Source organism: Zootoca vivipara, chromosome 9 (genome assembly GCF_965207765.1).
Source record: "Zootoca vivipara chromosome 9, rZooViv2.hap1.1, whole genome shotgun sequence".
In the NCBI taxonomy this organism is placed as follows: Eukaryota; Metazoa; Chordata; class Lepidosauria; order Squamata; family Lacertidae; genus Zootoca; species Zootoca vivipara.
In genome coordinates this window covers 67041849-67068485 of record NC_142592.1, presented here as the reverse complement: position 1 = coordinate 67068485, position 26637 = coordinate 67041849, and the positions used below count along the sequence as shown (strand labels likewise).

Sequence of the window (26637 nt, the reverse complement as noted above, 5' to 3'; positions counted from 1 at the left end):
TACCTGAGAGTAAGTCCCCTTGAACCCAATGCGGTTTTGCCACTGTGCAGACAATGCTTACTACAAATTACTGTATTGCTTTTCATTTCTAGGGGAAAAAAAGCTGGTTGCAAGATATTAAAATAATGCAACACCCACTGGCATTTTTTTGGGGGGGGGGGAGGAACGAAGTGGCAGAAGGAACAGCCCAGTAAACAAGACAGTCAGTACCGTCAAGAAACACCTGGGTGTGGAGAGAGAGGCTTCCGTTTGTGACAGAAACATCCTCACGTCAGAGCCCGCCTGATCTGAGCAGAGTCTTCCACTTGGTGGGTGTCACAGCAGGGAAGCCCTTTCTCTGCACCCACACCAGATGCACCTTGGAATAATAATAATAATAATTTTTTATTTGTACCCCGCCCATCTGGCTGAGTCTCCCCAGCCACTCTGGGCGGCTCCCAATTGAATATTAAAACAATACAGCAATAGCACAATTACAAAAGTCGCAAACAATACATAAACCACATCAAAAAATACACAACCGAATGGAAAAGAATTTCCACATAAATCAAAATCTAAAATCCCTGCGACATGGAATTTCATTAAAGCAAGCAGTTTTTGTGCTCTGGGCACAGTACTGCACCTAAGATTTCAGATTTAAACTGCCACTGCTGGGAGGAAAGGAGGAGCTTTTTCCAACTCCTAACTTCCAGCCACTCTCTGAAGACTGGAGAAGGGACCCTCATTGGGGGCAGGCAGGGGAAGTACGAATTTACTTTTTGCAGTCTTAAGATGAGGACTAGACCATGTGGAAAAAATGAACATAAGATTTTAGCTGCAGTTCATTCATTTTCAGCTTTGTATTCTTGTTATACAGTCAAACCTCAGTTGTCGAACGTAATCGGTTCCGGAAGACCCTTTGACTTCCAAAACGTTCGACAACCAAAAACTGAAAGCAGAAGCCTCAACACAAAACTCAAAACGGAAGCCACTTAGCACATTCGGCTTCCAAAAATCGTTCGAAAACCGGAGCTGTTACTTCTGGGTTTTCGGCGTTCAGGAGCCAAAAGGTTCGAAAATGGAGCCGTTCGAGAACTGAGGGTTGACTATTAAAAAAAACGCACCTAAACACTCCATTACGGCACCCATAATCTAGGTTTAAGTTGCCATTTAGCTCCTAGGTTTCATATCTGTTTCTAACACTGCTCTTTCTAGGCCAAAACCAGGGTTTTGTTTTTGTTTTTTAGCAGGAACTCAGGGGAACTGAGTTCCCTTACCTTTTTAAAGTTAAAAAATTTTGTGGGTGGGTGCGGGGCTGGAATGCACATACACCCAATGCCTGAGCCATACAATCAGGTTGTGCATCCATAGCAGTGACCAGAGGAGGAATGATCGCTGGAAGGATTGCAGAGAAGAAATGCTGGTCCATCAGCAGCACAGCTGGAAGCCTTCATCTGCCCCAGCTGCAACAAAACATGCCTCTTCCATATCTGTCTCTACAGCCACAGCAGGCGCTGTAACTCTCCAGCGGTTTGACTTCACCCCAAAGCCGACTCTTTCACTGTCGCCCAAGACAGATGGATGCCAACAAAAAACATTGAATGTCTATTTAAAGGTAAAAAAGGGACCCCTGACCATTAGGTCCAGTCGTGACCGACTCGGGTTGCGCGCTCATCTCACGTTATTGGCCGAGGGAGTCGGCGTACAGCTTCCGGTCATGTGGCCAGCATGACAAAGCCGCTTCTGGCGAACCAGAACACAATAACATAACAATAAAAAGGAAACACAAAAATCCAAATACACAATCCTTTTCTTTTAACATTGTATAAAGGGACTTCCTTGAGTTCCCTCCACCTGCGGTTCATTTCTCCTTTATCTTTAGCAATTTCCAATTCATTTTTAAAAATTCCTTACAATTTCAAATCTCTCGTATATCTATTTACTTCACATAATTCCCAAATCCACAGTTTCTATACACTTCTAAATCTAATCTTAATATACAATTTTAGCATATTTTTTTAAATAAATTTTGAAATCTTTCCACTCTTCTTCTGTCACTTATTCTCCCCGGTCGCGAATTCTCCCGGTCATCTCAGCCGGTTCCATATTCTCCATCATCTTCATGATGGCTTCAGACTTCTTGCACAGAAACTAAGCAGGGGGAAAATATGAACACTGTAGCCAATTGAGGGATGAAACACACCAGCTGGCCTCAATGCAAAAAAAGAGAGAAGAGAGAAAAAAAGAGGTTTGGGTAGAGCTTTCAAGGGAACTTTTGCTGATTGATGCAAAATTCTCACACGGAGCACCTCTTTCTTCCTTCTCAAGCTCCCCTCCTCCCCGCCCCATTCAGATTTCCTGTGCGCAGCTGGAAAGAAAGAAAACCTCTTGAGCGCTGCTAACTGCCAATCATTTCTGAGCATCGCCCGCAGGGAGTTGGTTTGTAATGCAATTTGCAAAGATCAGGACAATGGGGCAGGCAGGAAAAGGCACAGCCTACATTTTTGGGTGGCTCTTTGCTCTTTTGCTGGGGCTGCGTGATTAAAACAAAAACAAAACACCTGTTGGGTTGTAAAAGCAGATAGATCACTAAGGCCCCATTTGCAGTATACAGCAATACGATGATGCCATAGTTACGACTTTCCCCAAAGAATCCTGGGGGTTGTAGTTTGTTCAGGGTTCTGGGAGTTATTAGGAGATTCTCTACTCCAGGGGTCAGCAAACTTTTTCAGCAGGGGGCCAGTCCACTGTCCCTCAGACGTTGTGGGGGGCTGGACTATATTGGGGGTGGGGAATGAATTCCTATGCCCCACAAATAACCCAGAGGTGCATTTTAAATAAAAGCACACATTCTACTCATGTAAAAACACGCTGATTCCTGGACCGTCTGTAGGCCGGATTGAAAAGGCAATTGGGCCGGATCCGACGCCCGGGCCTTAGTTTGCCTACCCATGCTCTATTCCAGGGGTCCCCAAACTAAGGCCCGGGGGCCGGATGCAGCCCAATCGCCTTCTAAATCTGGCCCATGGACGGTCCGGGAATCAACATGTTTTTACATGAATAGAATGTGTCCTTTTATTTAAAATGCATCTCTGGGTTATTTGTGGGGCCTGCCTGGTGTTTTTACATGAGTAGAATGTGTCCTTTTATTTAAAATGCATCTCTGGGTTATTTGTGGGGCCTGCCTGGTGTTTTTACATGAGTAGAATGTGTCCTTTTATTTAAAATGCATCTCTGGGTTATTTGTGGGGCTTAGGAAGTCGTTCATATTCCCCCCCCCAAAAAAAGTCCGGCCCCCCACAAGGTCTGAGGGACAGTGGACCGGCCCCCTGCTGAAAAAGTTTGCTGACCCCTGCTATTCCCTTCAAAGAGCCTCTATTGCCAGAGCTTCCCTAGAAAAGGAATTGAGTGTTAAGCCACTCTGGGAGGGAAAAAAAAAAAACATTAAGAGAATGACCGCAAACTTTCCAGCAGTTGTTGGTGGACTGACACCGAGCTAGTGAGACCTGTGGTCTGACTCGATGATTATGATGATGCTTATAATACAGGGGGGCCTTGGTTCTCAAACTTACTCCATTCCGGGAGTCAGTTTGAGTCAGGGCCATCTTAAGCGCCCCTGGCGCCGTGGTGCACCGGATCCCTCCGGGCACCCTCCCGCCCCATTTCCCAGCGGGCAGGCGCAGCACGGTTGCCGTGGGCACAGCTGCGCGGCGGACCAGCCGGCTAGCGGGTGGGCGCCGTTCACGGCGCCCTCCTGGCGGGCCGGCGCAGTGGTGCCCTGCGCCAACCAGCCTGGCCGTAGGGCCGGCCCTGGTTCAAGTCCCGAAACCGTTCAAAAAGCAAGGCGTGGCTTCTGGTTGGTGACAGGAGCTCCCTGCACTCAATCAGAAGCTGCGTCAGGCTTTTGGGCTTCCGGAAAACGTTCGCAAACTGGAACACTCACTTCTGGGTTTGCGGCGTTCAGGAGCCAAAACGTATGAGTACCAAGGCGTTCGAGAACCGAGGTGCGACTGTAATAATATTAAAATTCATATGCTGCCTTTCATCTAGAGATCTCGGGGTGCTTCACGACGTAAAAATGCAATCTATGGAACACAAAAAATACATACTAAAATAAGAACAAAAGGAAACCAGTAATTCCCTCCTCCCACAACACTTTAAAAAAGGTATTGGATGTTGGAAGTTACAGGAATTACCAATAATCGAGGAGTGGTAGATGAAGATAATGGACTACAGTATTTGGAGATGACCAAGCTGACCAGTAGAATCCGGGACTGCAGGGACCAAAAGTTTCAAAGAGACTGGAGTAAATTTATTTGTTATATGAATGATCATTGCAAAAATTTGAAGACATTAGCAGGACTGAAATAAATCCCGCACCCATCAGCTGAGGAATGTTTCATGATCAGAGAAAAAGAGACGACGCTAAATTTATTAAGATCAGAAAACTATAATTTAAAGTGCAAGAGTAATTACTGTATGTATTTGATCAAAGAAAACCAGATGGATGGTGGGAAGTCCTCCACTCGGAAGAGCAAAGACTAGATTGTTGGTTTGTCAATGTAATGTTTGAAAAGTTTTATAAAAAAAGAAAACTATATTTAAAAATAAAAAATAAAAGGGTATGGGATGCTAATCAGCCGACGGCCTGGTTGAAGAGGAACGTTCTTGCCTGGCGCCTAAATGAAGCCGCTAGTTATAAAGCAGCAATGTGTATTCCTACTTTTTAAAGCAGGAATACACAGTGACTTTTGTCTCGTAGATGTGGCACTGAGTGAACGTGCCTGGATAGAGCAGAAGATCTGTCCACCCAGAAGCCGAAGGGCAGCAGACGAACGCCGCCTTAGAGTGACAAATCTTTGGAAATGGGCCGCCCTTGGGTGTGGTTCTTCCAGCCCAAGGCATCCGGCAGCCGTGTCACTTGAAATAAGAGCTTTGCAAAGAAAGCCAGCCCTGCTGTGGCTATTTTGTCGCTTGCAGGCATCCTCAGGCTTCCCCAAGTAAGTTGATTCCAGAGCCTGCAGCATGTGTGAGGTGGCCGTTCCACAGCTCTCCAGCATAATAAATAATACCGTAATAATTTTGTTGTTGTTTAGTTGTTTAGTCGTGTCCGACTCTTCGTTACCCCATGGACCAGAGCACGCCAGGCACTCCTGTCTTGCACTACCTCCCGCAGTTTGGTCAAACTCATGTTCGTAGCTTCGAGAACACTGCCCAACCATCTCGTCCTCTGTCGTCCCCTTCTCCTAGTGCCCTCAATCTTTCCCAACATCAGGGTCTTTTCCAAGGATTCTTCTCTTCTCATGAGGTGGCCAAAGTCTTGGAGCCTCAGCTTCACGATCTGTCCTTCCAGTGAGCACTCAGGGCTGATTTCCTTTAGAATGGATAGGTTTGATCTTCTTGCAGTCCATGGGACTCTCAAGAGTCTCCTCCAGCACATAATAATAATAATAATAATAATAATAATAATAATAATAATAATAATATATTTATACCCTACCCATCTATGGCTGCTTGCCTGTTTGAGAAATAAGCGTTTGCTCACCTGCTTGCACCAGTTAATTGCCCAGCACCGTGCGGTTAGAGTTGATGGTTCATGCAGGAGGAAGGAGTGGTCTCCTTGCTTAGGACAGGGCTTTGGGGAGAGAATAAAAGTGAATGTCTTGCTGTACCGTTATGATATAAAGCAGGCATCTCCAACCTTTGGCCCTCCAGGTGTTTTGGCCTACAACTCCCATGATCTCTAGCTAACAGGACCAGTGTCAGGGATGATGGGTAGTCCAAAACACCTGGCGGGCCAAAGGTTGGGGGTGCCCGATATATAAGCAGTAGTGTGCCTGGGCATTTTTTTGAATAAAGGTGTACAGTTCTGGTCACCCTCTGATCTTGGGACAGGGGCAGGGCCCAAAGTAAATAAATACCAAAATGAGAAAGAGATTAGAACACCTTCCGTATGCAGAATGTTTAACACTTCTTTTTCTTTAGTTTAGAGCAGTGATGGCAAACCTATGACATGGGTGTCAGAGTGACACACAGAGCCCTCACTACTGGCACATGCCCCATAGGCCCATTCACTGTTGTTGTTGTTGTTATTTTCCCCCATTTGTTCTCCCGCTCCTCCTACAGCTTGTCTCCGCTTTTGCTGATAGCCAGAGATTGGTTTTTTAACCCTTTCTGCGCTTTTTAAAATATGCCTGTTGTCTTTGTCCATGGAGTTTTCTTGGCAGGGATACTGGAGTGGCTTGCCAGTTCCTTCTCCAGGTGGATCACGTTTAGTCAAAACTCTCCACTATGACGTGTCCATCTTGGGTGGCCCTGCATGGCATAGCTCATAGCTTCTCTGAGTTATTCAAGCCCCTTCGCCACGACAAGGCATTGATCCATGAAGGGGGTCCCATGGACTGCAAGAAGATCAAACCTATCCATTCTTAAGGAAATCAGCCCTGAGTGCTCACTGGAAGGACAGATCCTGAAGCTGCGGCTCCAATACTTTGGCCACCTCATGAGAAGAGAAGAATCCTTGGAAAAGACCTTGATGTTGGGAAAGATGGAGGGCACTAGGAGAAGGGGACGACAGAGGACGAGATGGTTGGACAGTGTTCTCGAAGCTACGAACATGAGTCTGACCAAACTGCGGGAGGCAGTGCAAGACAGGAGTGCCTGGCGTGCTCTGGTCCATGGGGTCACGAAGAGTCGGACACGACTAAACGACTAAACAACTACAGTGCTTTTTTTCTGGCGCTTTGACAGACTATGTTGGTGCTGCATATTAGTTCCAGCGAAGGTATTATTCGTCATTTATTTCTGTTCTCTTCCCCCCGCCCCCCAAAAAGCACAGCAGCTTTGGGGCATCCCCCCAAAAAAGCAAAGCAACTTTTGCACCCCCCAAAAAAATCTCCAAAACTTTGGTTAGCAGCTCCCCCCAAAAGCTCAACAACTCTGGGCACTTTGTGATAAATAAGGGGTTTTTGGTTTGGTTAAATAATTAGTTTTTGGTTTATTAAATACAGTTATATACATATTACAATTATACATTTTTGTTATTTAAACTATAAATATCATGAAGTTATGGTTTTTTCTCGAAGTGACACACTACCCGAGTTATGCTCGGTTTTTGGGCGAATTTTGACGCACCAAGCTCAAAAGGTTGCCCATCACTGGTTTAGAGGATATGGGCGATTTCTGCATTGGGGGAAACAAAGACCAACATAGCTGCGATGCCCGGGCATGAATGGTCTTATTTACTTGAAATCACAGAACTGTAGAATTCGAAGACAACTAGTCCACTCCCTGCAATGCAGGAATCACAGCTAAATAAACCTTTAACATATGGCAATCCGACCGGTGTTTGAAAACCTGCAGTGAAGAAGAGAGCACCTTTTGTCAAATCCTATTCCGCTGTCAAACAGCTTTTTAAAAGGGTGCGGATGATACTGAGATAGATGGGCCAATGGTCTGATTTAGATTCTGATACACTTATACAAAGGGATGAGAATGTCTCAACCTGCAGCCCAAAGCAACCGAGAATGGGCGCGAGGGATGTAAGGAGAGACTGATTTCTGTTCCGACTTGCATCCATCGCATATGGCGTCGCTTCTCTTCCACTGCGGTTCAGCTTCCGACAAAAATAAATAAATTATACATTTTTGTTATTTAAACTATAAGTATCATGAAGTTATGGTTTTTTCTCGAAGTGACACACTACCCGAGTTATGCTCGGTTTTTGGGCAAATTTTGACGCACCAAGCTCAAAAGGTTGCCCATCACTGGTTTAGAGGATATGGGCGATTTCTGCATTGGGGGAAACAAAGACCAACATAGCTGCGATGCCCGGGCATGAATGGTCTTATTTACTTGAAATCACAGAACTGTAGAATTCGAAGACAACTAGTCCACTCCCTGCAATGCAGGAATCACAGCTAAATAAACCTTTAACATATGGCAATCCGACCGGTGTTTGAAAACCTGCAGTGAAGAAGAGAGCACCTTTTGTCAAATCCTATTCCGCTGTCAAACAGCTTTTTAAAAGGGTGCGGATGATACTGAGATAGATGGGCCAATGGTCTGATTTAGATTCTGATACACTTATACAAAGGGATGAGAATGTCTCAACCTGCAGCCCAAAGCAACCGAGAATGGGCGCGAGGGATGTAAGGAGAGACTGATTTCTGTTCCGACTTGCATCCATCGCATATGGCGTCGCTTCTCTTCCACTGCGGTTCAGCTTCCGACAAAAATAAATAAATAAAGCATCATTTGTGGATTAAAAACAGCAAACAGCAACAGGGCTGGTTTTCTTTCTGCACAAGTAAGCGGCCACTGGCAATTTCCGTCTCTGCGTCAGAATCCTCCAGCATCTACTCATGGGAGCTTCACTGATCTCGATTCCAAAGCCAAGGGGCCACTGCAAAGAAGGCCCTGCTTGTAGTCCCGGTGGAGGCGACTTCCGTTACTGATGGACAGGGCAAGACGGCACTGGGATTTTGTCAAAAATTTGGAGGAGGGCTGGCTTCTTCGCAAGCTGCCGTGCATGCGTTCCGGTACTGTCAGGGGAGTCCCGCAACCCCGCCTGCAGGAGAATTTGCACACATGCAGCATGCTGGCCTGAGCATGCCAGGTGCAGGGCTGTGGGAAGAGAAGAAGCAGACTTAAAATCGTAAGGGAATTGCCAGGAAGGGGTTGGTGGCCAGCCGCTGATGGCATGGCTTCTTCCTCGCTTAGCTGCCTGCGTTTACAGTTGATTAAGTTTCAGTTGATTAAGCTGCATGAGTGTTCAATGGGAAGCCAGTTAGGTATCGTGGTTAAAGCGTTGGTGAGACCAGGGTTCAAGTCCCCACTCAGCCAGGAAACTTACTGGGTGACCTTTGGCCAGCCGCTGCCTCTCAGCATAGCCTACCTCACAGGGTTGTTGCAGGGAAGAAACGAGGAGGCGGAGAACCACGTACAGTCATACCTCGGGTTAAGTACGCTTCAGTTTGAGTACTTTCAGTTTAAGTACTCCGCGGACCCGGAAGTGTTTACTTCCGGCTTCTGCCATGCGCGCATGCGCAGAAGTGCTCTATCGGCGTTTTGCACATGCGCGCTATCGCCACCTGGATTAAGTACTTTTCGGAACCAATTAAGTACTTAACCCAAGGTACCACTGTACACCACCTTGAGCTCCTTGGAAGAAAAGGGTGGGATATAAAATGCAATAAATAAATAAAATAAAGCAGAAATCGCCTTCTTGACCACTGGACCCATCCAATCACTATTGGTCCTGTCTTTAAAGGCAGGGGAAGCCCCTAACTCACGGAGGGTTTGAGACACAGCAGCTACCCTCACCTGGTTTAGCTGGCCACTCAAAGCCATTTCCCAGTTTTGTGGCCACTGTTGCATGCTGACAGCTTCACACACACACACACAATTTTTATTAAATTTTCTGTTTTACAATTTAGAATACTCATTTAAACACCCTTAAAATATCAATGACCCCTTCTTCTCTTCCATGGTTCATTTTGCATATCACAAATCCTTGCATATTTTACAAAAACTAAACCATTCAGTACTCCATTATTACATCCATCGAAACTTATTTGCACTGTTGAATTTATCTTAACGCTGCCAACGTTTTCAAGTGTACACAATTCCCCCCAATATATTCAATAAACATTTTCCAATCTTCTCTAAACGTATGTTCTTCGTGTTCTCTTATTCTATATGTTAAGTCTGCAAGCTGTGCATATTCCGTCAGCTTCAGTTTCCATTCTTCTTTAGTTGGGACCTCCCTTGTTTTCCATTTGGGGGCTAACAGAACACGGGCCGCAGTAGTGGCATACAGTGGTACCTCGGTTTGCAAACACAATCCGTTCCGTGGAGGCATTCGCTCGCCGAAGGCATGCTTCTGCGCGAGCTGCGCAGATCGCGTCTGCACATCCGATGCCTCGTAAACGGAGGTTTCCATAAACGGAGGTAGTCGTAAACCAGGCATCCCCAAATTGCGGCCCTCCAGATGGGAATTGTAGTCCAAAACATCTGGAGGGCCGAAGTTTGGGGGTGCCTGTCGTAAACCGAGGTTCCACTGTACATAAATAACCTTTATTAACACCTGGGAATTTCCGTCTGAATTATCCCCAACAAAAAGAGCGCTCTCTCTTTTTTTTTAAAGTACTTTTAAACATTTTTTTCAATTCATTATGGATCATTCCCCAATACTCTTTTACCCTTTTACAGGTCCACCACATATAAAAGAACTTTCCCTCCGCCTCATTGCATGTTGACTGCTTCCAGGAGGCACAGGTGAGAGCTAAGTGTAAGGTGGGGCCCAAAGGTGGACAAACGACCCCAGAAGGCGCCTGTCATGTCCCCCATCAGAGCTAGTACCCCTCCCCTAATACACCATCCACCCCACTGGTAGCCTGATCGTGCCAATGCCCGGCGTAATCCCAATACAAAGCGTGAAAGGGTCTTACCGGAACGATTTTTCCCATCCTTTGCATTTAGATCAGCGCCAAGCAACAGGAGAGTCTCGATTGTCCCTGCGTGTCCTTCCTGCATGGTCAGTGAAGAGACACACCTTTCACACTCAGCAAAAAACAAACAGAACCAGAACCTTTCTCTAGGCCAGGGATCTGCAAACCTGTGGCTATCCTGATATTACTGGACTCCAGCTTCCATCATCCTCGACCATTGGCCATGTGCTGGCAGCTGAAGAGGTGCTGAGAGAATTAAGTCTCGTGAAGATAAAAGGCTGGCTTCCTAGCTGTGTACAGTGGACGCTCAGGTTGCAAACGTGATCCATGCGGGACACACGTCTGTGACCCCGCACGCGCGGGTCGTGATTCGGCGCTTCTGCGTATGCCCAAAGCACCGAAACCCTGAAGTAACCTGTTCCGGTACTTTTGGGTTCGGCATGGTGCACAACCTGAAGCGTCTGTAACCCGAGGTGTGGCACTAAATCTAATGCACTTTTGCTCAGCTAGCCAGCATCGCTCTTTCTAATGGCAGGCTCAGGGGCTGAGCGCTGGGCAGCCAGAATGGAGCCAGTGACATACAAGAGGCGGGGGATTGGAATGAGCAGAGAATTCCCTAGTTTTAAAGGAGCGAAACAATAGAGCATCTTTGTGCAGGGAGAGGAGGGCAGAATGGAATAAAGCTGGTGTGGAGGAACTTATATTATTATTATTATTATTATTAGTACAGTAGTAGTATTTACAGTGGAACCTCGGTTTATGAACACCTCGGTTTACGAATTTTCGGTTTACGAACGCCGCGGACCCATCTGGAACGGATTAATTCACTTTCCATTACTTTCAATGGGAAAGTTTTTAAAATTTAAATCAGATTTCTTTTTATTTAAATTGGATTTTTAAAATAAAATGCTTTTTTTGGGGAAAAATCTTTCTCAAGATAGTTTTCTATTTAAGTTGCGTTATAGACCAAAGGCTATTTATCAGGAAATAAGGATTTGTTTTAAGTTTTTCATGTGTGCTGAAACTCAGTATGTTTGTTTGTTTTTTTAATTAAAAAAAAAAGTTTAACCACATCCAGTAACAAACATGGATACATATGCCATAATGTTACTGTTTTAGTTAAATAAATTGTTTAAATTGTTATTACGGAAATGATTGTTTTTCTCCTTCCAATGAAGTACAGTGGAACCTCGGTTTATGAACACCTCGGTTTATGAACTTTCGGTTTACGAACGCCGCGGACCCATCTGGAACGGATTAATTCACTTTCCATTACTTTCAATGGGAAAGTTTGCTTCAGTTTATGAACGCTTCAGTTTATGAACAGACTTCTGGAACCAATTGTGTTCATAAACCGAGGTACCACTGTATTAAATTTGTAGGCCACCCTTCATTTGCAGTTCTCAGGGTGGTTCACAGCCTAAAAATGCATTATGAAAACACAAAGGACATGATTAAAAACAAGAACAAAAAAATACAAACTCCAGATGGCCTCCAGATGTTGCTAACCACAACTCCCATCATCCCTGCCCATTAACACCTGGAGGGCTCCATCAGTAAAGCATGAGACTCTTGAATCTCAAGGCCGCGGGTTCGAACCTCATGTGGGGCAAAAGAGTCCTGCATTGCAGAGAGGGTTGGGCTAGATGACCATTGGCAGTCCCTTCCAACGCTACGATTCTATGCCATTCCGTGCAACAGCATTGCACAGATGCGGGACACTGTTTCAAAGGAGAAACAAGGGCAAGCGGGATATACCCTGTTTCTCATAAAATAAGACGTACCTATAAAATAAGCCAGGGCAGGATTTTCATGCGTTGAAAAAAATATAAGACATACCCCGTAAATAAGCCGTAGTGCTAGGCGCAGTTCTGGAGGGCGCCAAGGAAGAGGCCTGTCGGGTTGGGGCCCGGAACCGGATGCTGCCACTGCTGCAGCCCCGCCAAAACACCCAGCAGCGCGCGCCACGTGGAGCTCCGAGCCAGCGGGACCCAGCAGCACGCCCCACTGAAGCGCCGACAATGCGCCCAGCAGCGCCACGCAGAGCGCCCCGAGCCAGCGGGACCCAGCAGTGCTCTGTAGCACTTTGAATCCGCCTCCTCATCCTGCTGCGGCTCGGGGTGCTCTGCGTGGCGCTGCTGGGCGCTTTGTCGGCGCTTCAGTTGGGTCCCGCTGGCTCGGGGCTCCACGTGGTGCGCGCTGCTGGGCACTTTGTTGGTGCTTCAGCAGCAGCAGCCAGCTCCGGGCGCTGAGCCGCGGCAGGAAGAGGAGGATGCTTGCCAGGTTGGCGCCGCATGGAGCGAGTCCGCCGAGTGACCTGAGCCAGTGGGACCCTGCTGCTGAAGCGCCGACAAAGTGCCCAGCAGCGCTGCGTGGAGCGCCCTGGGCCTCCGGGAGCCAGCAGGAGGAGGAAGGAGGACGCCCCTAGCAACGCCGGCCATGGCAGGAGGAGTACCATACAGTACTTACCAGTAATAAAAAAAATAAGACACCCAAAAAAAATAAGCCATAGGCTTATTTTCTGGAGTACGATAAATATGAGACAGTGTCTTATTTTAGGAGGAACACAGTAAAACGGAAGAATGTTATAAAGAGGTGTGGGATAATAGCTATTAATGATAAATGAACATGTGCCATTAAGGTAAGACGGGGAATGTGCAGGAGAAAGGATTTTGGGGAGATAATGGAGGGTGTATTTTTTTTAAAAAAATTGAAGATTTCTTAGTATACAAAAATTCATGCATTGTCTCTTTTAGAATTTGTACTGTTAAAACGGAAATGGGTGAAACCATCGCAAGAGGTGTTGAAATTTTGGGAGGCTGGATAGTCGCAATGGAATGGTCTCAGTGGTGGGGTGCACATTTTTATTCTTATTTATTTATGATCATTACTTTGTCAAAATAAATTTAAAAATAAATAAATAAAACTTTAAAAAAAAGAAAAAGAAAGGGGAAGCAGAGCGGAACACAAGAAGTCTTGGTTTGTTTTTAAAAAAACGCTTCGTGCATCCGTGTCTAATTTTTCCCCTTTCTAAAAATTTATTTATTGGTATGTGACTCTCTTTCTGTACATCTACCAAAGAATAAAATACAATAGATAAAGGAGGAGATTGGCAAAATAAATTACTGAACGATGCCGGGAAATTATTACAAAAAAAGGCAACCGTTCAGTTCATATGTTTAAAGCTTTGTGTATAGATTCTTGCGTTGGTATAACATTTAAAAGTCACGTGTAATAAGATGAAGGTTTAACAAAATTGGATTGTTAGGTATATAAGGTTTTATGGACGTGCATGAACAAGTATATTATAATGGAACCAAGAGGGGGAGTGGAGGGAAGTTGACGCCCCAAAAAATTATGGTTTAATTTGGTTATGATTTCCCCCCCCCCGTGTTTTTTCTTTTCATTTTGTCATTTTTGGAAAATCAATAAAATGTTATCAAAAAACAAAAAAACAAAGAATAAAATAAAATAGGGGGAAAAGGAGAGACATCTCTCTGGAGACCAGCCTTCGAAGGCACAGTAGCCGCCCCCTCAGTGAAAACTCCCAAGGAGAAAAACAAACTGACCTTGGCAGCGTAATGCAAGGCTGTGAGCTGCAGCGAAGTGGCTCTGGCATTGACGTCAACGCCGAGATCTGAAACAAGGAACCGGAGGGCGGGATCCTGCGCTGTGACCGCGGCTTGGTGCAGAGGCTGAGCGCCGAGTGCGTCCCGGGCAGTGTAGCAAGTCTAAGGGTGTGAAAAAGGCAAAGTCTTGGGTGAGAATCCCGCCTAACCCTCTGGAGTCACAACCTGCCAGAATCACAGGCCATCTCCGCGCCAGATGTTTAAAGCAGGGGGTCAGCAAACTTTTTCAGCAGGGGGCCGGTCCACTGTTCCTCAGACCTTGTGGGGGGCCGGACTATATTTCAAAAAATAATAATGAACAAATTCCTATGCCCCACAAATAACCTAGAGATGCATTTTAAATAAAAGCACACATTCTACTCCTGTAAAAACACATAGATTCCCAGACCGTTTGCGAGCCGGATTTAGAAGGTGATTGGGCCGGATCCAGCACCATTGGGCCGGATCCAGCACCGGATCCAGCACTTAGTTTGCCTACCCATGGTTTAAAGCAGGCACCCCCAAACTTTGGCCCTCCAGATGTTTTGGACTACAATTTTCATCATCCCTGACCACTGGTCCTGTTAGCTAGGGATCATGGGAGTTGTTAGCTAGGGATCATGGGAGTTGTAGGCCAAAACATCTGGAGGGCTGCAGTTTGGGGGTGCCTGGTTTAAAGCATTGCTTTCCTGTTTTAAACAGATTCTCCCCCCAAAGGATCCTGTTTGCCAGATAGAGGGACTTCTCGGTAGTGGCGCCCGCTCTGTGGAACGCCCTCCCATCAGATGTCAAGGAAATAAGCAGCTATCCTATTTTTAAAAGACATCTGAAGGCAGCCCTGTTCAGGGAAGTTTTTACTATTTAATGCTGTATTGTTTTTATCACTTGATTGGGAGCTGCCCAGAGTGGCTGGGGAAGCTCAGCCAGATGGGCGGGGTATAAATAAAAATATTATTATTATTATTATTATTATTATTATTATTATTATTATTATTATTTATTCATCAAGAAGGATACTGACAAACTGGAACGTGTCCAGAGAAGGGCAACCAAAATGGTCAAAGGCCTGGAAACAATGCCTTATGAGGAACGGCTTAGGGAGCTGGGTATGTTTAGCCTGGAGAAGAGAAGGTTAAGGGGTGATATGATAGCCATGTTCAAATATATGAAAGGATGTCATATGGAGGAGGGAGATTGTTTTCTGCTGCTCCAGAGAAGCGGACACGGAGCAATGGATTCAAACTACAAGAAAGAAGATTCCACCTAAACATTAGGAAGAACTTCCTGACAGTAAGAGCTGTTCGACAGTGGAATTTGCTACCAAGGAGTGTGGTGGAGTCTCCTTCTTTGGAGGTCTTTAAGCAGAGGCTTGACAGGCATATGTCAAGAATGCTTTGATGGTGTTTCCTGCTTGGCAGGGGGTTGGACTGGATGGCCCTTGTGGTCTCTTCCAACTATGATTCTATTATTAGGGTGCTGAGAGTTGTTAGGAGATGCCTCTCCCAAGGCTACAATTCCCACAGTGCGTTATAACAGTCCATTCCTCTTTACAGGGAATTTTGGAATTTTTACTTCTAGGAGGGAGATCGGGGGTCTCCTAACAGCTCTCAGAGAGCTTAAACTGCAGCTGTGTCGGCAAAGCGTTGATGGGAGTTGTAGTCCAAAATAGATGGAAGGCGCCAGGTTGGGGGAGAGCCGTTCTGAGAAGTCACACCTTCGGTTGATGCAGACAGTGCTTTTTTTCTTTAAAAATGTTTAGGGGTACTCTCATTTTCCTACTCATATTGAAATACTGCCCCTCAATGAGGCCAAACTTAGATTCACAAAATGTTTAGGGGTATGTGTACCCCTGCGTACCCCCCCCCCCGAAAAAAGCACTGGATATAGAGCCACAAAACAAACCTTGATAGCAGATAAAAGAAATCAAGATGCATTCGCCTCATCCAACTCTTTTGCATTTTTAGGACACAACACCCACACCGTTTGCACGTACCTTATGTTTCTCTAGAAGCAGCTGCGCGATGCCAAGGTGGCCGTGTTGTATCGCGTCCATAAAAGGTGTGACGCCACATTTGTCCCTGCTGTCGGGTCGATAGTGGCACCTTAGGATTAAGCACAAGAAAGACAAGCTAGAGCAGTGGTTCCGGAAGGCATTGTTCCCTGGTGGGGGCCGGGGGATTACCTGGGGGTGGTATCACACGCAAAGCAGAGGCGGAGAAAGGTGGGTGCGGTTGGGGCAGTCCGCCCCAGGTGCCATCCTGGGGTGTGTGTGTTTGACATCGCCACACTGCCCCCCCTGCCGCCGCTCGCCGCTGGCGGCGTCCCCTGGGTGCCGCAGGTGCGCACCCCCCGGGAGTCTCATGGCAGCGGACACACCCTTCAGGACGTGCACAGCGGCCAGAACACCAGGGGTGTGAGCGGCTAGAAGAAGAAGAAGAGTTTGGATTTGATATCCCGCTTTATCACTACCCGAAGGAGTCTCAAAGCGGCTAACGTTCTCCTTTCCCTTCCTCCTCCCCAGCAAACACTCTGTGAGGTGGGTGGGGCTGAGAGACTTCAGAGAAGTGTGACTAGCCCAAGGTCACCCAGCAGCTGCAGGTGGAGGAGCGGAGATGCAAACCTGGTTCACTGCTCTTAAACACTACACCACAACCCGCCCCCCAGGTGAATGCTGCTCCGGGTGCCAGAGCACCTAGTTCCGCCTCTGACACAAAGGAGTGTGCAAATGAGTATCAGACTGTGAAAAGCTGGAATCCCTGGACCAGGCTGGTTAATTTTGTTGAATTAATTCAACTAAATAGTTTCAGTTGGGTTTTGAGTAAACGTGCAATTAATTGTCACTGTTTTGAATTTTATCGTGTTATTATCTTTCTTGTTGTTGTTTAGTCGTGTCCAACTCTTTGTGACCCCATGGACCAGAGCACGCCAGGCACTCCTGTCTTGCACTGCCTCCCGCAGTTTGGTCAAACTCATGTTCGTAGCTTCGAGAACACTGTCCAACCATCTCGTCCTCTGTCGTCCCCTTCTCCTAGTGCCCTCCATCTTTCCCAACATCAGGGTCTTTCCCAGAGAGTCTTCTCTTCTCATGAGGTGGCCAAAGTCTTGGAGCCTCAGCTTCACGATATATCTTTCTTAGTGGAATATATATATATATATCTATATCTATATCTAGATCTAGATATATATATGGGGTTTTATAGGTTGTTTTTTAATAGGGTAGGCACTGGGGATGAGTTTGTGGAAGTAAGGGGCCAGTGGCCCGAAAAGGTTTGGGAACCTTGGGGCTAGAGCAAAGTAAAGGACTAACCCAGAGAATTGGAGGGGATTTTTGGGGTGTGTGTGCAATTTATTCTTTAATCTGCTGCACAACCATATGGAAATTCAGGGTAAAACAATAAAAAATCATATCCAATTAATTTAAAAAAAACAAAGACAAAACCTAGCTCAAAATTCAGTTTAAAACTGAGAAGTGCTGGCTCTCAATTTTTTGGGTGTAGTGGGGGCTCACATTTTTTGGACCTGAGGACCACATACAATCTTGGCCAGCCCCAGCATGCAAGATTCAGTTGTCCTTGTATTTTTCTACCTCTTAAACAGCCACCAAAAGGGCCAGGAGCCTTCCTGCTAAAAATCAGGTGGCAACCCTGTGCTCCCGTCTCACTCCTTTGTTTGTTTGTTTGTTTGTTTGTCACAAGGACCTGAGAAGAGCCTGCTGGATCAGGCCAAAGGAGGCCCATCTAAGTCCAGGCTCCTGTTCTCAAAGTGGCCAACAAGATGCCGAGTTCGAATCCCCCCTCGGCCATGAAGCTCACTGGGTGACCCTGTGCCAGTTGCCATCTCTTAGCCTAACCTACCTTGCAGGGTTGCTGAGAGGATGAAATGAGAACCATCTACTACACCTTGAGCTCCTTGGAAAAAAATGGCCATTATAGCAATAAAACAAATATTTTTCCTATGGGAAAGACAGGAAGTCTGCTTACCGTTCAAGGAGCATTTTCACTACCTCCAGGCGTCCATGCATTGCTGTGTGACAAAGAGGGGATTTATCAAAGTTGGGTTTGACGATAGATACCAGACTTCCCCAACCTGGTGACCTCCAGATGTTTTTAGACTATGATTCCCATCACCCTTGGCCAGTAAATCTTCCCTTACTATTTTTGGTCACATATTAAAATCCCCATTAGGGTGATGACTTTTTCATTTTTTCTCTCAAAAATTATTTCCTGTAGCACAAGTGGATGAACTTTTGCTTATTAATGACTAAAATGAGGTATATTCCATTGAAATATTTAAAAAGGTTACGCACAAACCGTTTTTAACATTTTTGCATGCCGTTTTACCATTTCATAAAATTGTATTAACAATTCTATATATATTTCGTATCAACTTTGGACACAACACCACATACCACAATGGGGAGTGTTCTTAGCCACATAGGGTATACAAATGTCACACCTGCGCAAGGTAAAAGCCCCTTTTTGGGACCTCAAAACTCAGCCAGCAGACCCTGCCGGACATGCTGGGAAAAGAACCTACAGGAGAGGTAGCAAAACATCGTCCTCTAGCGGCGTCTATACTGTTACTGCAGCTAAAAAAGCTTCCTTCTGTGTTTGATGATGATGATATAATGTTGTATATATGTGACTCTAAAGCAGGGGTCAGCAAACTTTTTCAGCAGGGGGCCGGTCCACTGCCCCTCAGACCTTGTGGGGGACCGGACTATATTTTGAAGGGAAAAAAATGAACAAATTCTTATGCCCCACAAATAACCCAAAGATGCATTTTAAATAAAAGGACACATTCTACTCATGTAAAAAACACCAGGCGGGCCCCACAAGAACCAGAGATGCATTTTAAATAAAAGGACACATTCTATTCATGTAAAAACATGCTGATTCTCGGACTGTCCGCGGGCTGGATTTAGAAGGCGATTGGGCCGCATGCGGCCCCCGGGCCTTAGTTTGGGGACCCCTACTCTAAAGCTTGGGTTCAATTTTATAGTGACTTCAAAAATGGTAAAAAAACTGATGAATAAAATTTTTTAAATCATTTTGTGCGTGATTTTTTTAAATCAAATCTCTTTGAAAGTAAGATTTTATCTAATCTTTAAGGAAAGCTCATCAAATTATGATACAGGGAAATGAGGTTGTAAACAAGTCATCACCCTAATCCCCATAGTTGATATTTGGGCTTTTTTGCCCAGCCGGAACTTGCCGGAATTCAGTTCTGGCACCTCCCAGGTGGGCGCCTTTGCCATCGTAAGAGAACAAGAGAACAAGGTTCATGGCGAGTTCCGGTACCTCTTTTTATAGAAAAATCGCACTGGTTGATATTAGTATCTACAGAGGAGCCTTGGCTCTCGAACTTAAACCCTTCGACTCCCGAAACCGTTTGAAAACCAAGGCACGGCTTCTGATTGGCTGCAAGAGCTTCCTGCACTCAAACAGAAGGATGTTTGTCTTCCAAAAAACGTTTGAAAACTGGAATACTTACTTCTGGGTTTCTGGCATTCAGGAGCAGATTTGTTTGTCAACTAAGCTGTTCAAGAACCAAGGTTCCACTGTATTTGTCAAGGACCTCTGTAGACAGTCAGTTATCTGGAGATAACCTCTGTACTCACCTCCAGCCTCCGATTTTGCCACACACTAAAAGGAAAAGTGAGCAGAAGATGTCGAAGTGAGCAGAGTCCACAATACAGAAGTCTAATGCCTTGCCGGTCGAATGTTTTGGCTCCCGAACGTCGCAAACCCGGAAGGGAGTGTTCTTTAGAACCTAAGTCCGTCGCAGCTTCCGATTGGCTGCAGGAACTTCCTGCAGCCAATCGGAAGCCGAGCCTTGGTTCCCGAACGTTTTGGAAGTCGAGCGGACTTCCGGAATGGATTCCGTTTGACTTCCAAGGTACAACCGTACAGTGGCACCTTGGTTCTCAAACGCCTTGGTACTCAAACAACTTGGAACCCAAACACTGCACACCCAGAAGTAAGTGTTCCGGTTTGCGGACATTTTCCAGAAGCAGAACGTGCTCTGAGTGTTGTGCTTCCATTTTGAATGTTACGCTGAGGTCTGTCTGCTTCTGCTATTTTTGCTGTTTCGACTGGGGAGGGCGGGGTATAAACAAAATTTATTTATTTATTTATTATTAATTATTATTATTATTATTATGTGTTTTTGTGGCTTTTTTGTTTAGTTTTTGTGACTGTGTGGAACCCAGTTCAGCTACTGATTGATTGATTGTGTGTGTGACTGCAGTACATAGTTTATTGCTTTCATTTTGTGGACCAATGGTCTCGTTAGATAGTAAAATTCATGTTAAACTGCTGTTTTAGGGGTTGTTTTTCAAAGTCTGGAAGGGATTAATCCATTTTGCATTACTTTCTATGGGAAGCCGCGCCTTGGTTTCCGAACCTTTTGGAAGTCGAATGGACTTCCGGAATGGATTCCGTTCGACTTCCGAGGTGCGACTGTATCTTGCAAGTTTTGGACTTTCTGGGGACTCCAGATCATCCCCTGCCAGATCCTATTTGGAAGAGGAGTAACCCGGTTGGAGCACGACAGGGGTCAGCAGTTCCCAATCAAAAGCTTCTGATAATACAACTAGGGAAAGACCAAGGGCTTTTGCTATCTTTTGACCTCAAATGGTGGGATTACAGTCCCACGGAAACAGACACCCTCCGCTTATGGCCAAGGTGACGCATCAACTGTACGCCTGCAAGCGGACACCATAACTCACCTGCTGTGTGTAGGGGAGTCCTCTTGATTTTGCTTTCCGTGTCCCAAATGGTTGGAGAGACATCCAGGAGGTACCGGATGACCTCAGGATCCCCCTCTCGGCTGGCAATATGGAAACAGCTCCAGCCATCTTTGTTCTTCAATAATGGATTTGCTCCGTGGTCGATGAGATCCTGAATGACTTCTAGATTCCTTCTGGTACAAGCCATCATGAGGGGAGTCCTAAAAGTCCAGGACAGGGACAGGAGGGAGACACAATTTATTATCAAAGACAGAAACACCCCCTCCCCCAATTCATAGGAGAGAGCATTCACTATTCTAGAGCCAGCCTTGGCGCCAGTCAGTAAAAGATTTTAAATCCAGGAGGCGGTTGGAGGATGGATGGCGGCTAACAGATTGAGGTTGAATCCTGACAAGACAGAAGTACTGTTTTTGGGGGACGGGTGTGGGGGACTCCCTGGTCCTGAATGGGGCAACTGTGCCCCTGAAGGACCAGGTGCGCAGCCTGGGAGTCATTTTGGACTCACAGCTGTCCATGGAGGCGCAGGTCAATTCTGTGTCCAGGGCAGCTGTCTACCAGCTCCATCTGGTACGCAGGCTGAGATCCTACCTGCCCACGGACTGTCTTGCCAGAGTGGTGCATGCTCTAGTTATCTCTCGCTTGGACTACTGCAATGTGCTCTACGTGGGGCTACCTTTGAAGGTGACCTGGAAACTGCAATTAATCCAGAATGGGACAGCTAGACTGGTGACTGGGAGTGGTCACCGAAACCATATAACACCATTCCTGAAAGACCTACATTGGCTCCTAGTACATTTCTGAGTACAATGCAAAGTGTTGGTGCTGATCTTTAAAGCCCTAAAAGGCCTCGGCCCAGTATACCTGAAGGAGCATCTCCACCCCCATCGTCTTGCCCGGACACTGAGGTCCAGCTCTGAGGGCCTTCTGGCAGTTCCCTTGCCTGCGAGAAGTGAGGTTACAGGGAACCAGGCAGAGGGCCTTCTCGGTGGTGGCGCCTACCCTGTGGAATGATGTCAAGGAAATAAACAACTATCTGACTTTTAGAAGACATCTCAAGACAGTCCTGTTTAAGGAAGTTTTTAATGTTTGAAGTTTTATTCTGTTTTTAATGTTCTGTTGAAAGCTGCCCAGAGTGCCTGGGTATAAATAATAGAATTCATTATTATTATTATTATTATTATTATTATTATTATTATTATTATTATCATCCTGAGGAGTCTGGGAAATCAAGTCACACACAAACATCTAGTCTGGCTGTTACTTGTCTTTTTTAAGTAGTCAACAAAACACCTGGGAGATTAGCAGCTTTCAGGAAGGCTGCCCTAAGAAGACAAAGCCCCAAAGAATGCTTAGTGGGCACAAAATGCTGATTGGCTGCTAAGGGCAGTGGAATAGAGCAGTGTTTCTCAACCAGTGTGCCTCCAGATGTTTTGGGACTACAACTCCCATCATCCCTAGCTAGCAAGACCAGTGGTCAGAAATGATGGGAGTTGTAGTCCCAAAACATCTGGAGGCACACTGGTTGAGAAACACTGGAATAGAGATTCCAGGAAAAGAGCATGTCTGGCTGGTTGGGACCCTGAACAGGAGCATTCAACACTGCACCCTTTTTCATCCTGGAAAAAAGTGACAAGTTTGGTGCTGCAGTTAGGATCTGCCCAGGGCCCGTTGTTGTTCAATGTCTTTATAAACAGCTTGGATAAAGGAATATGAGGGATGTGTGTCAAATCTGTGGATGACACGAACCTGGGAGGGGCAGATGACAGAATCGGGTTTCAAAACGACAGTGACAAGATTGGAAAACTGGGGCCTAGCTAACAACATGGATTTCAATAGGGACAAATGTCAGGTTCTGCACTTAGGCAGGAAGAACCAGGTCCACAAATATAAGATGAATTGCCAGTAGCACATGTGAAAGGATCTAGGGGTCTTAGTGGACCACAAGTGTAATATGAGTCCAAAGTGTGATGCAGCCGCAAAAGAGAGGCTAATGCTATTCAGGGCTCCACTAACAGAAGTCTAGTGTCCAGATCAAGGAAAGTAATAGTACCACTCTATTCTGCCTTGGTCAGACCACACCTGGAATACTGTGTCCAATTTTGGGCACCGCAATTTAAGAAGGATGTTGAGAAGCTCGAACATGTGCAAAGGAGAGCAACCAAGATGATCGGGGGCCTGGAAACCAAGCCTGATGAGGAACGGTTGAGGGAGTTGGGTATATTTAGCTTGGAGAAGTGGAGACGGGACTCTCCTTCCTTGGAGGTTGGATGGCCATCTGTCATGGATGCGTTAGTTGAGATTCCTGCATTGCAGGGGGTTAGACTAGAATTTCAATAATAATAATAATAATAATAATAATAATAATAATAATAATAATAATAATTATTATTTATACCCCGCCCATCTGGCCGGGTTCCCCCAGCCACTCTGGACAGCTTCCAACAAAATATTAAAATACAGAAATCCATCAAATATTAAAAGCTTCTCTAAACAATGTTCCTTCCAACTCTACGATTCAATGTTCCTTCCAACTCTACGATTTTGTTGCCAATGCTAAATACGACCCAAGTTACAACCAAAGACCCCACCCTCCGCAAAAAAATCTGACGGCAACATACCAGTCTGCTTTCTTCAAGCAATCGACAGTAGCTCCTTTGTTCAGCAGGTACAAGACACAGTCCCTATGACCCATGGAGGCTGCTTCGTGGAGGGGTCGCTTGTAATCGCTGTTAAACACTTCGATGTCCATTTCTAAGGTCTCGACCAAGTAAGTGAGGATCATCAGCTGACCGTGCCGGGCTGCGTAGTGGAGCAGGGTGTCGGCTGACTTCCCATAATGCCTCTTCTTCACATCCCAAACATTTGCAACCTCTTCTTTCAGAAGGATGAGCTTCCCTTCCTTCACCAACCTAGGAAGGTTGCCTTCAGCCATTGCTGGAAGCGGATGCGAAAACTACAGCTCCAAGTAAGAATCTGGAGTCGGGAAAGACATGGCAAAGCTCTACGTCTCCATGGTGTTTTCGCCCCGTGGCCTAAAAACAGGAAGCAAGGGGGGGAAATCATAAGAGAGGCTCCACCTGTTGAGTCAAGTGTCTACCTGTTACTTCAGTTGTTGAAAAAGGGAAATAAGTATTTCCCCAATTACCCCCTCCAAACTCAGCAACAGAGCATGTGCTTTGCAGGATAGGTACAGTAAAGGGTAAAGGGACCCCTGACCATTAGGTCCAGTCGTGTCTGACTCTGGGGTTGCGGCGCTCATCTCGCGTTATTGGCCGAGGGAGCCGGCGTACAGCTTCCAGGTCATGTGGCCAGCATGACAAAGCCGCTTCTGGCGAACCAGAGCAGCGCACGGAAACGCCGTTTACCTTCCCGCTTGAAGCGGTACCTATTTATCTACTTGCATTTTGATGTGCTTTCGAACTGCTAGGTTGGCAGGAGCTGGGACCGAGCAACGGGAGCTCACCCCGTCACGGGGATTCGAACCGCCGACCTTCGGATCGGCAAGCCCTAGGCTCTGTGGTTTAACCCACAGCGCCACCCGTGTCCCTTTGCTTTGCAGGATAGAAAGCTGTCAATTCTAGGTTTGTCCCCATCCTCCTCCCTGCCGAGTTCTGCAAGAGGGGCTCACAAGACAGCTCAGTTGGTAGACTCTTAAGCTCAGGGCTGGGGTTTGCTGGGCAAAAAGTTCCTATACTGCAGAGGGTTGGACTAGACGAGCCTTTCAACTCTCCAATTCTATGAGTCTATGAATACCAAGGCTACGGAAGGTGCCAGCCAGAGCCACCCTCTGAGAAGGTTGGATGCGAGGCATCAGGGGGTTTGGGCTGGGTGTTCATCAGTATGCGGATGATACCCAGCTCTACCTCTCTTTCAAACCAGAACTGGTGAAGGTCCTGTGTGAGTGCCTGGAGGCGGTTGGAGGTTGGATGGCGGCTAACAGATTGAGGTTGAATCCTGACAAGACAGAAGTACTGATTTGGGGGGACAGGGGGAGGGTGGGTGTGGGGGACTCCCTGGTCCTGAATGGGGCAACTGTGCCCCTGAAGGACCAGGTGTGCAGCCTGGGAGTCATTTTGGACTCACAGCTCTCCATGGAGGTGCAGGTCATTTCTGTGTCCAGGGCAGCTGTCTATCAGCTCCATCTGGTACGCAGGCTGAGACCCTACCTGCCTGCAGACTGTCTCGGCCAGAGTGGTGCATGCTCTAGTTATCTTCCGCTTGGACTACTGCAATGCGCTCTACATGGGGCTACCTTTGAAGGTGACCCGGAAACTACAACTAATCCAGAATGCGGCAGCTAGACTGGTGACTGGGAGCGGCCGCCGAGACCACATAACACCGGTCCTGAAAGATCTACATTGGCTCCCAGTACGTTTCCGAGCACAGTTCAAAGTGTTGGTGCTGACCTTTAAAGCCCTAAACGGCCTCGGCCCAGTATACCTGAAGGAGCGTCTCCACCCCCATCGTTCTGCCTGGACACTGAGGTCCAGCACCGAGGGCCTTCTGGCGGTTCCCTCGTTGCAAGAAGCCAAGTTACAGGGAACCAGGCAGAGGGCTTTCTCGGTAGTGGCGCCTGCCCTGTGGAACACCCTCCCATAAAGTGTCAAAGAGAAAAACAGCTACCAGATTTTTAGAAGACATCTGAAGGCAGCCCTGTTTAGGGAGGCTTTTAATCTTTAATCGATTATTTTATTCTTCTGTTGGAAGCCGCCCAGAGTGGCTGGGGAAACCCAGCCAGATGGGCGGGGTATAAATAATAAATTATATTATTATTATTATTATTATTATTATAATATGTGGGGCAGTGGGCTGTGTGCCCTAATAGGGCAGCATAGGCTGCAGCGGGATGAGGGAGACGACAGGGCTTCTGCACCTTTAATAGCTTGCTACCCTCTTTTTTATAGCTATTAAAGGTGCAGAAGCCCTGTCTTCTCTTCTGCATCTGGCTACCCTCTGAGTTGCACTCTTACAACTACCTGGCTTTATAAAGACACTCCACCACCCCAGAATCCTTCTCAACAGCTGATAGATTGATTTGATCCAGTATCATTTCTACGCCGCTTTTCATTCAAACGAATCACAAAGGGGTTTACAAACGCTTAACTATCATAACACGATGACACAAACAGGCTTATCCAGGGAGCGTAAAAATCACTGACGATCCTGGCGAACGTTACCTGTGTCACAGATTGTTGTGTAGCCAAAACAGCACCACCTGCACACAAGAAAGGACTTCTCAGCAGGTTTGGGGGAACCCTTAAAGTTTGCAAGAGGACTTGGGAGCAGGAGCGAGTGGCAATGCCAGCGGGCACAAAATGCGCATTGACTCTTGGGTGTCAGAAAACGGAAAGGGGTATCCTGGATGATAAGCGGAAACCCTGCAGAGGAGCAAGGCGCAACTTGTCCCCTGTTGCAACATTTTGTTGCGGTTCCCATTTGCAAATATTTGCACGTTCATGTTGTCCTCCTGCCAACAGTGTTGGGGTGTGTGCGTGTGTGATTTATAGAAGAAAAGGGGGAGGGGACACAGCGGAGAAAAAGCCCAAAGCACAAACATGCAAGTTGAGGAATAAATTACGACGATATTCAGAACACAGAACTGCCAGAAGCGAACCACCATTGGGAAAAGAAAACACGACATAATATTTAAAAGCGACAAGGTATTAGAAGCCTGCTTGAATACAAATGCCGCCTGCCTGGGGGGAAATCGGCATACCTGCTTCATTTAACTCCTTAAAGCCGATCAATGCGCAAGGGATCCCTACGCGCTTCCACCACTCTTGCCCCGCACATGGAGGACTGTCCACGGGAACCGGAAGTGAAAGCTACGCGGACCTCTTGGCTGATG

General features: G+C 46.5%; 1 protein-coding gene across 4 annotated transcripts; it reads right to left on the bottom strand.

The window, feature by feature from the left end:
- Nucleotides 1-365: 365 nt before the first annotated feature.
- On the bottom strand, nt 366-26603 carry ANKRD16 (ankyrin repeat domain 16). 4 transcript variants are annotated; one of them, XR_015945806.1, is made up of 9 exons: nt 26506-26597; nt 23408-23821; nt 20769-20989; nt 18019-18061; nt 16032-16140; nt 14000-14161; nt 10431-10509; nt 3923-4064; nt 366-2130 (listed from the first exon to the last, which is right to left on the bottom strand). XR_015945806.1 is itself a non-coding variant. In XM_060279237.2 (8 exons), exons 2-8 carry the CDS (start codon nt 23719-23721, stop codon nt 8429-8431), a joined length of 1104 nt encoding a protein of 367 aa, XP_060135220.1. In that variant the 5' UTR covers nt 23722-23821; nt 26506-26603; the 3' UTR covers nt 6945-8428. The 4 variants fall into 4 exon arrangements, 3 of the variants coding, with proteins under 3 accessions (XP_060135220.1, XP_088507886.1, XP_088507885.1); XM_060279237.2 differs by lacking the exons at nt 366-2130; nt 3923-4064 and adding an exon at nt 6945-8604 and having other exon boundaries at nt 26506-26603; XM_088651760.1 differs by lacking the exons at nt 366-2130; nt 3923-4064 and adding an exon at nt 6945-8604 and having other exon boundaries at nt 23408-23723; nt 26506-26581.
- Between the last annotated feature and the right edge of the window lie 34 nt (nt 26604-26637).

Bases quoted from the DNA above. Each gene is read 5' to 3' on its own strand.
- ANKRD16 (XM_060279237.2), bottom strand. From the start codon at position 23,721: ATGGCTGAAGGCAACCTTCCTAGGTTGGTGAAGGAAGGGAAGCTCATC. The intron at 18,062-20,768 runs GTGAGTTATGGT...TTTGTCACACAG, and splicing joins GACTCCCCTACACACAGCAG to CAATGCATGGACGCCTGGAG. The intron at 8,605-10,430 runs GTAAGACCCTTT...CTCTTCCCACAG, and splicing joins GGATGGGAAAAATCGTTCCG to CCCTGCACCTGGCATGCTCA.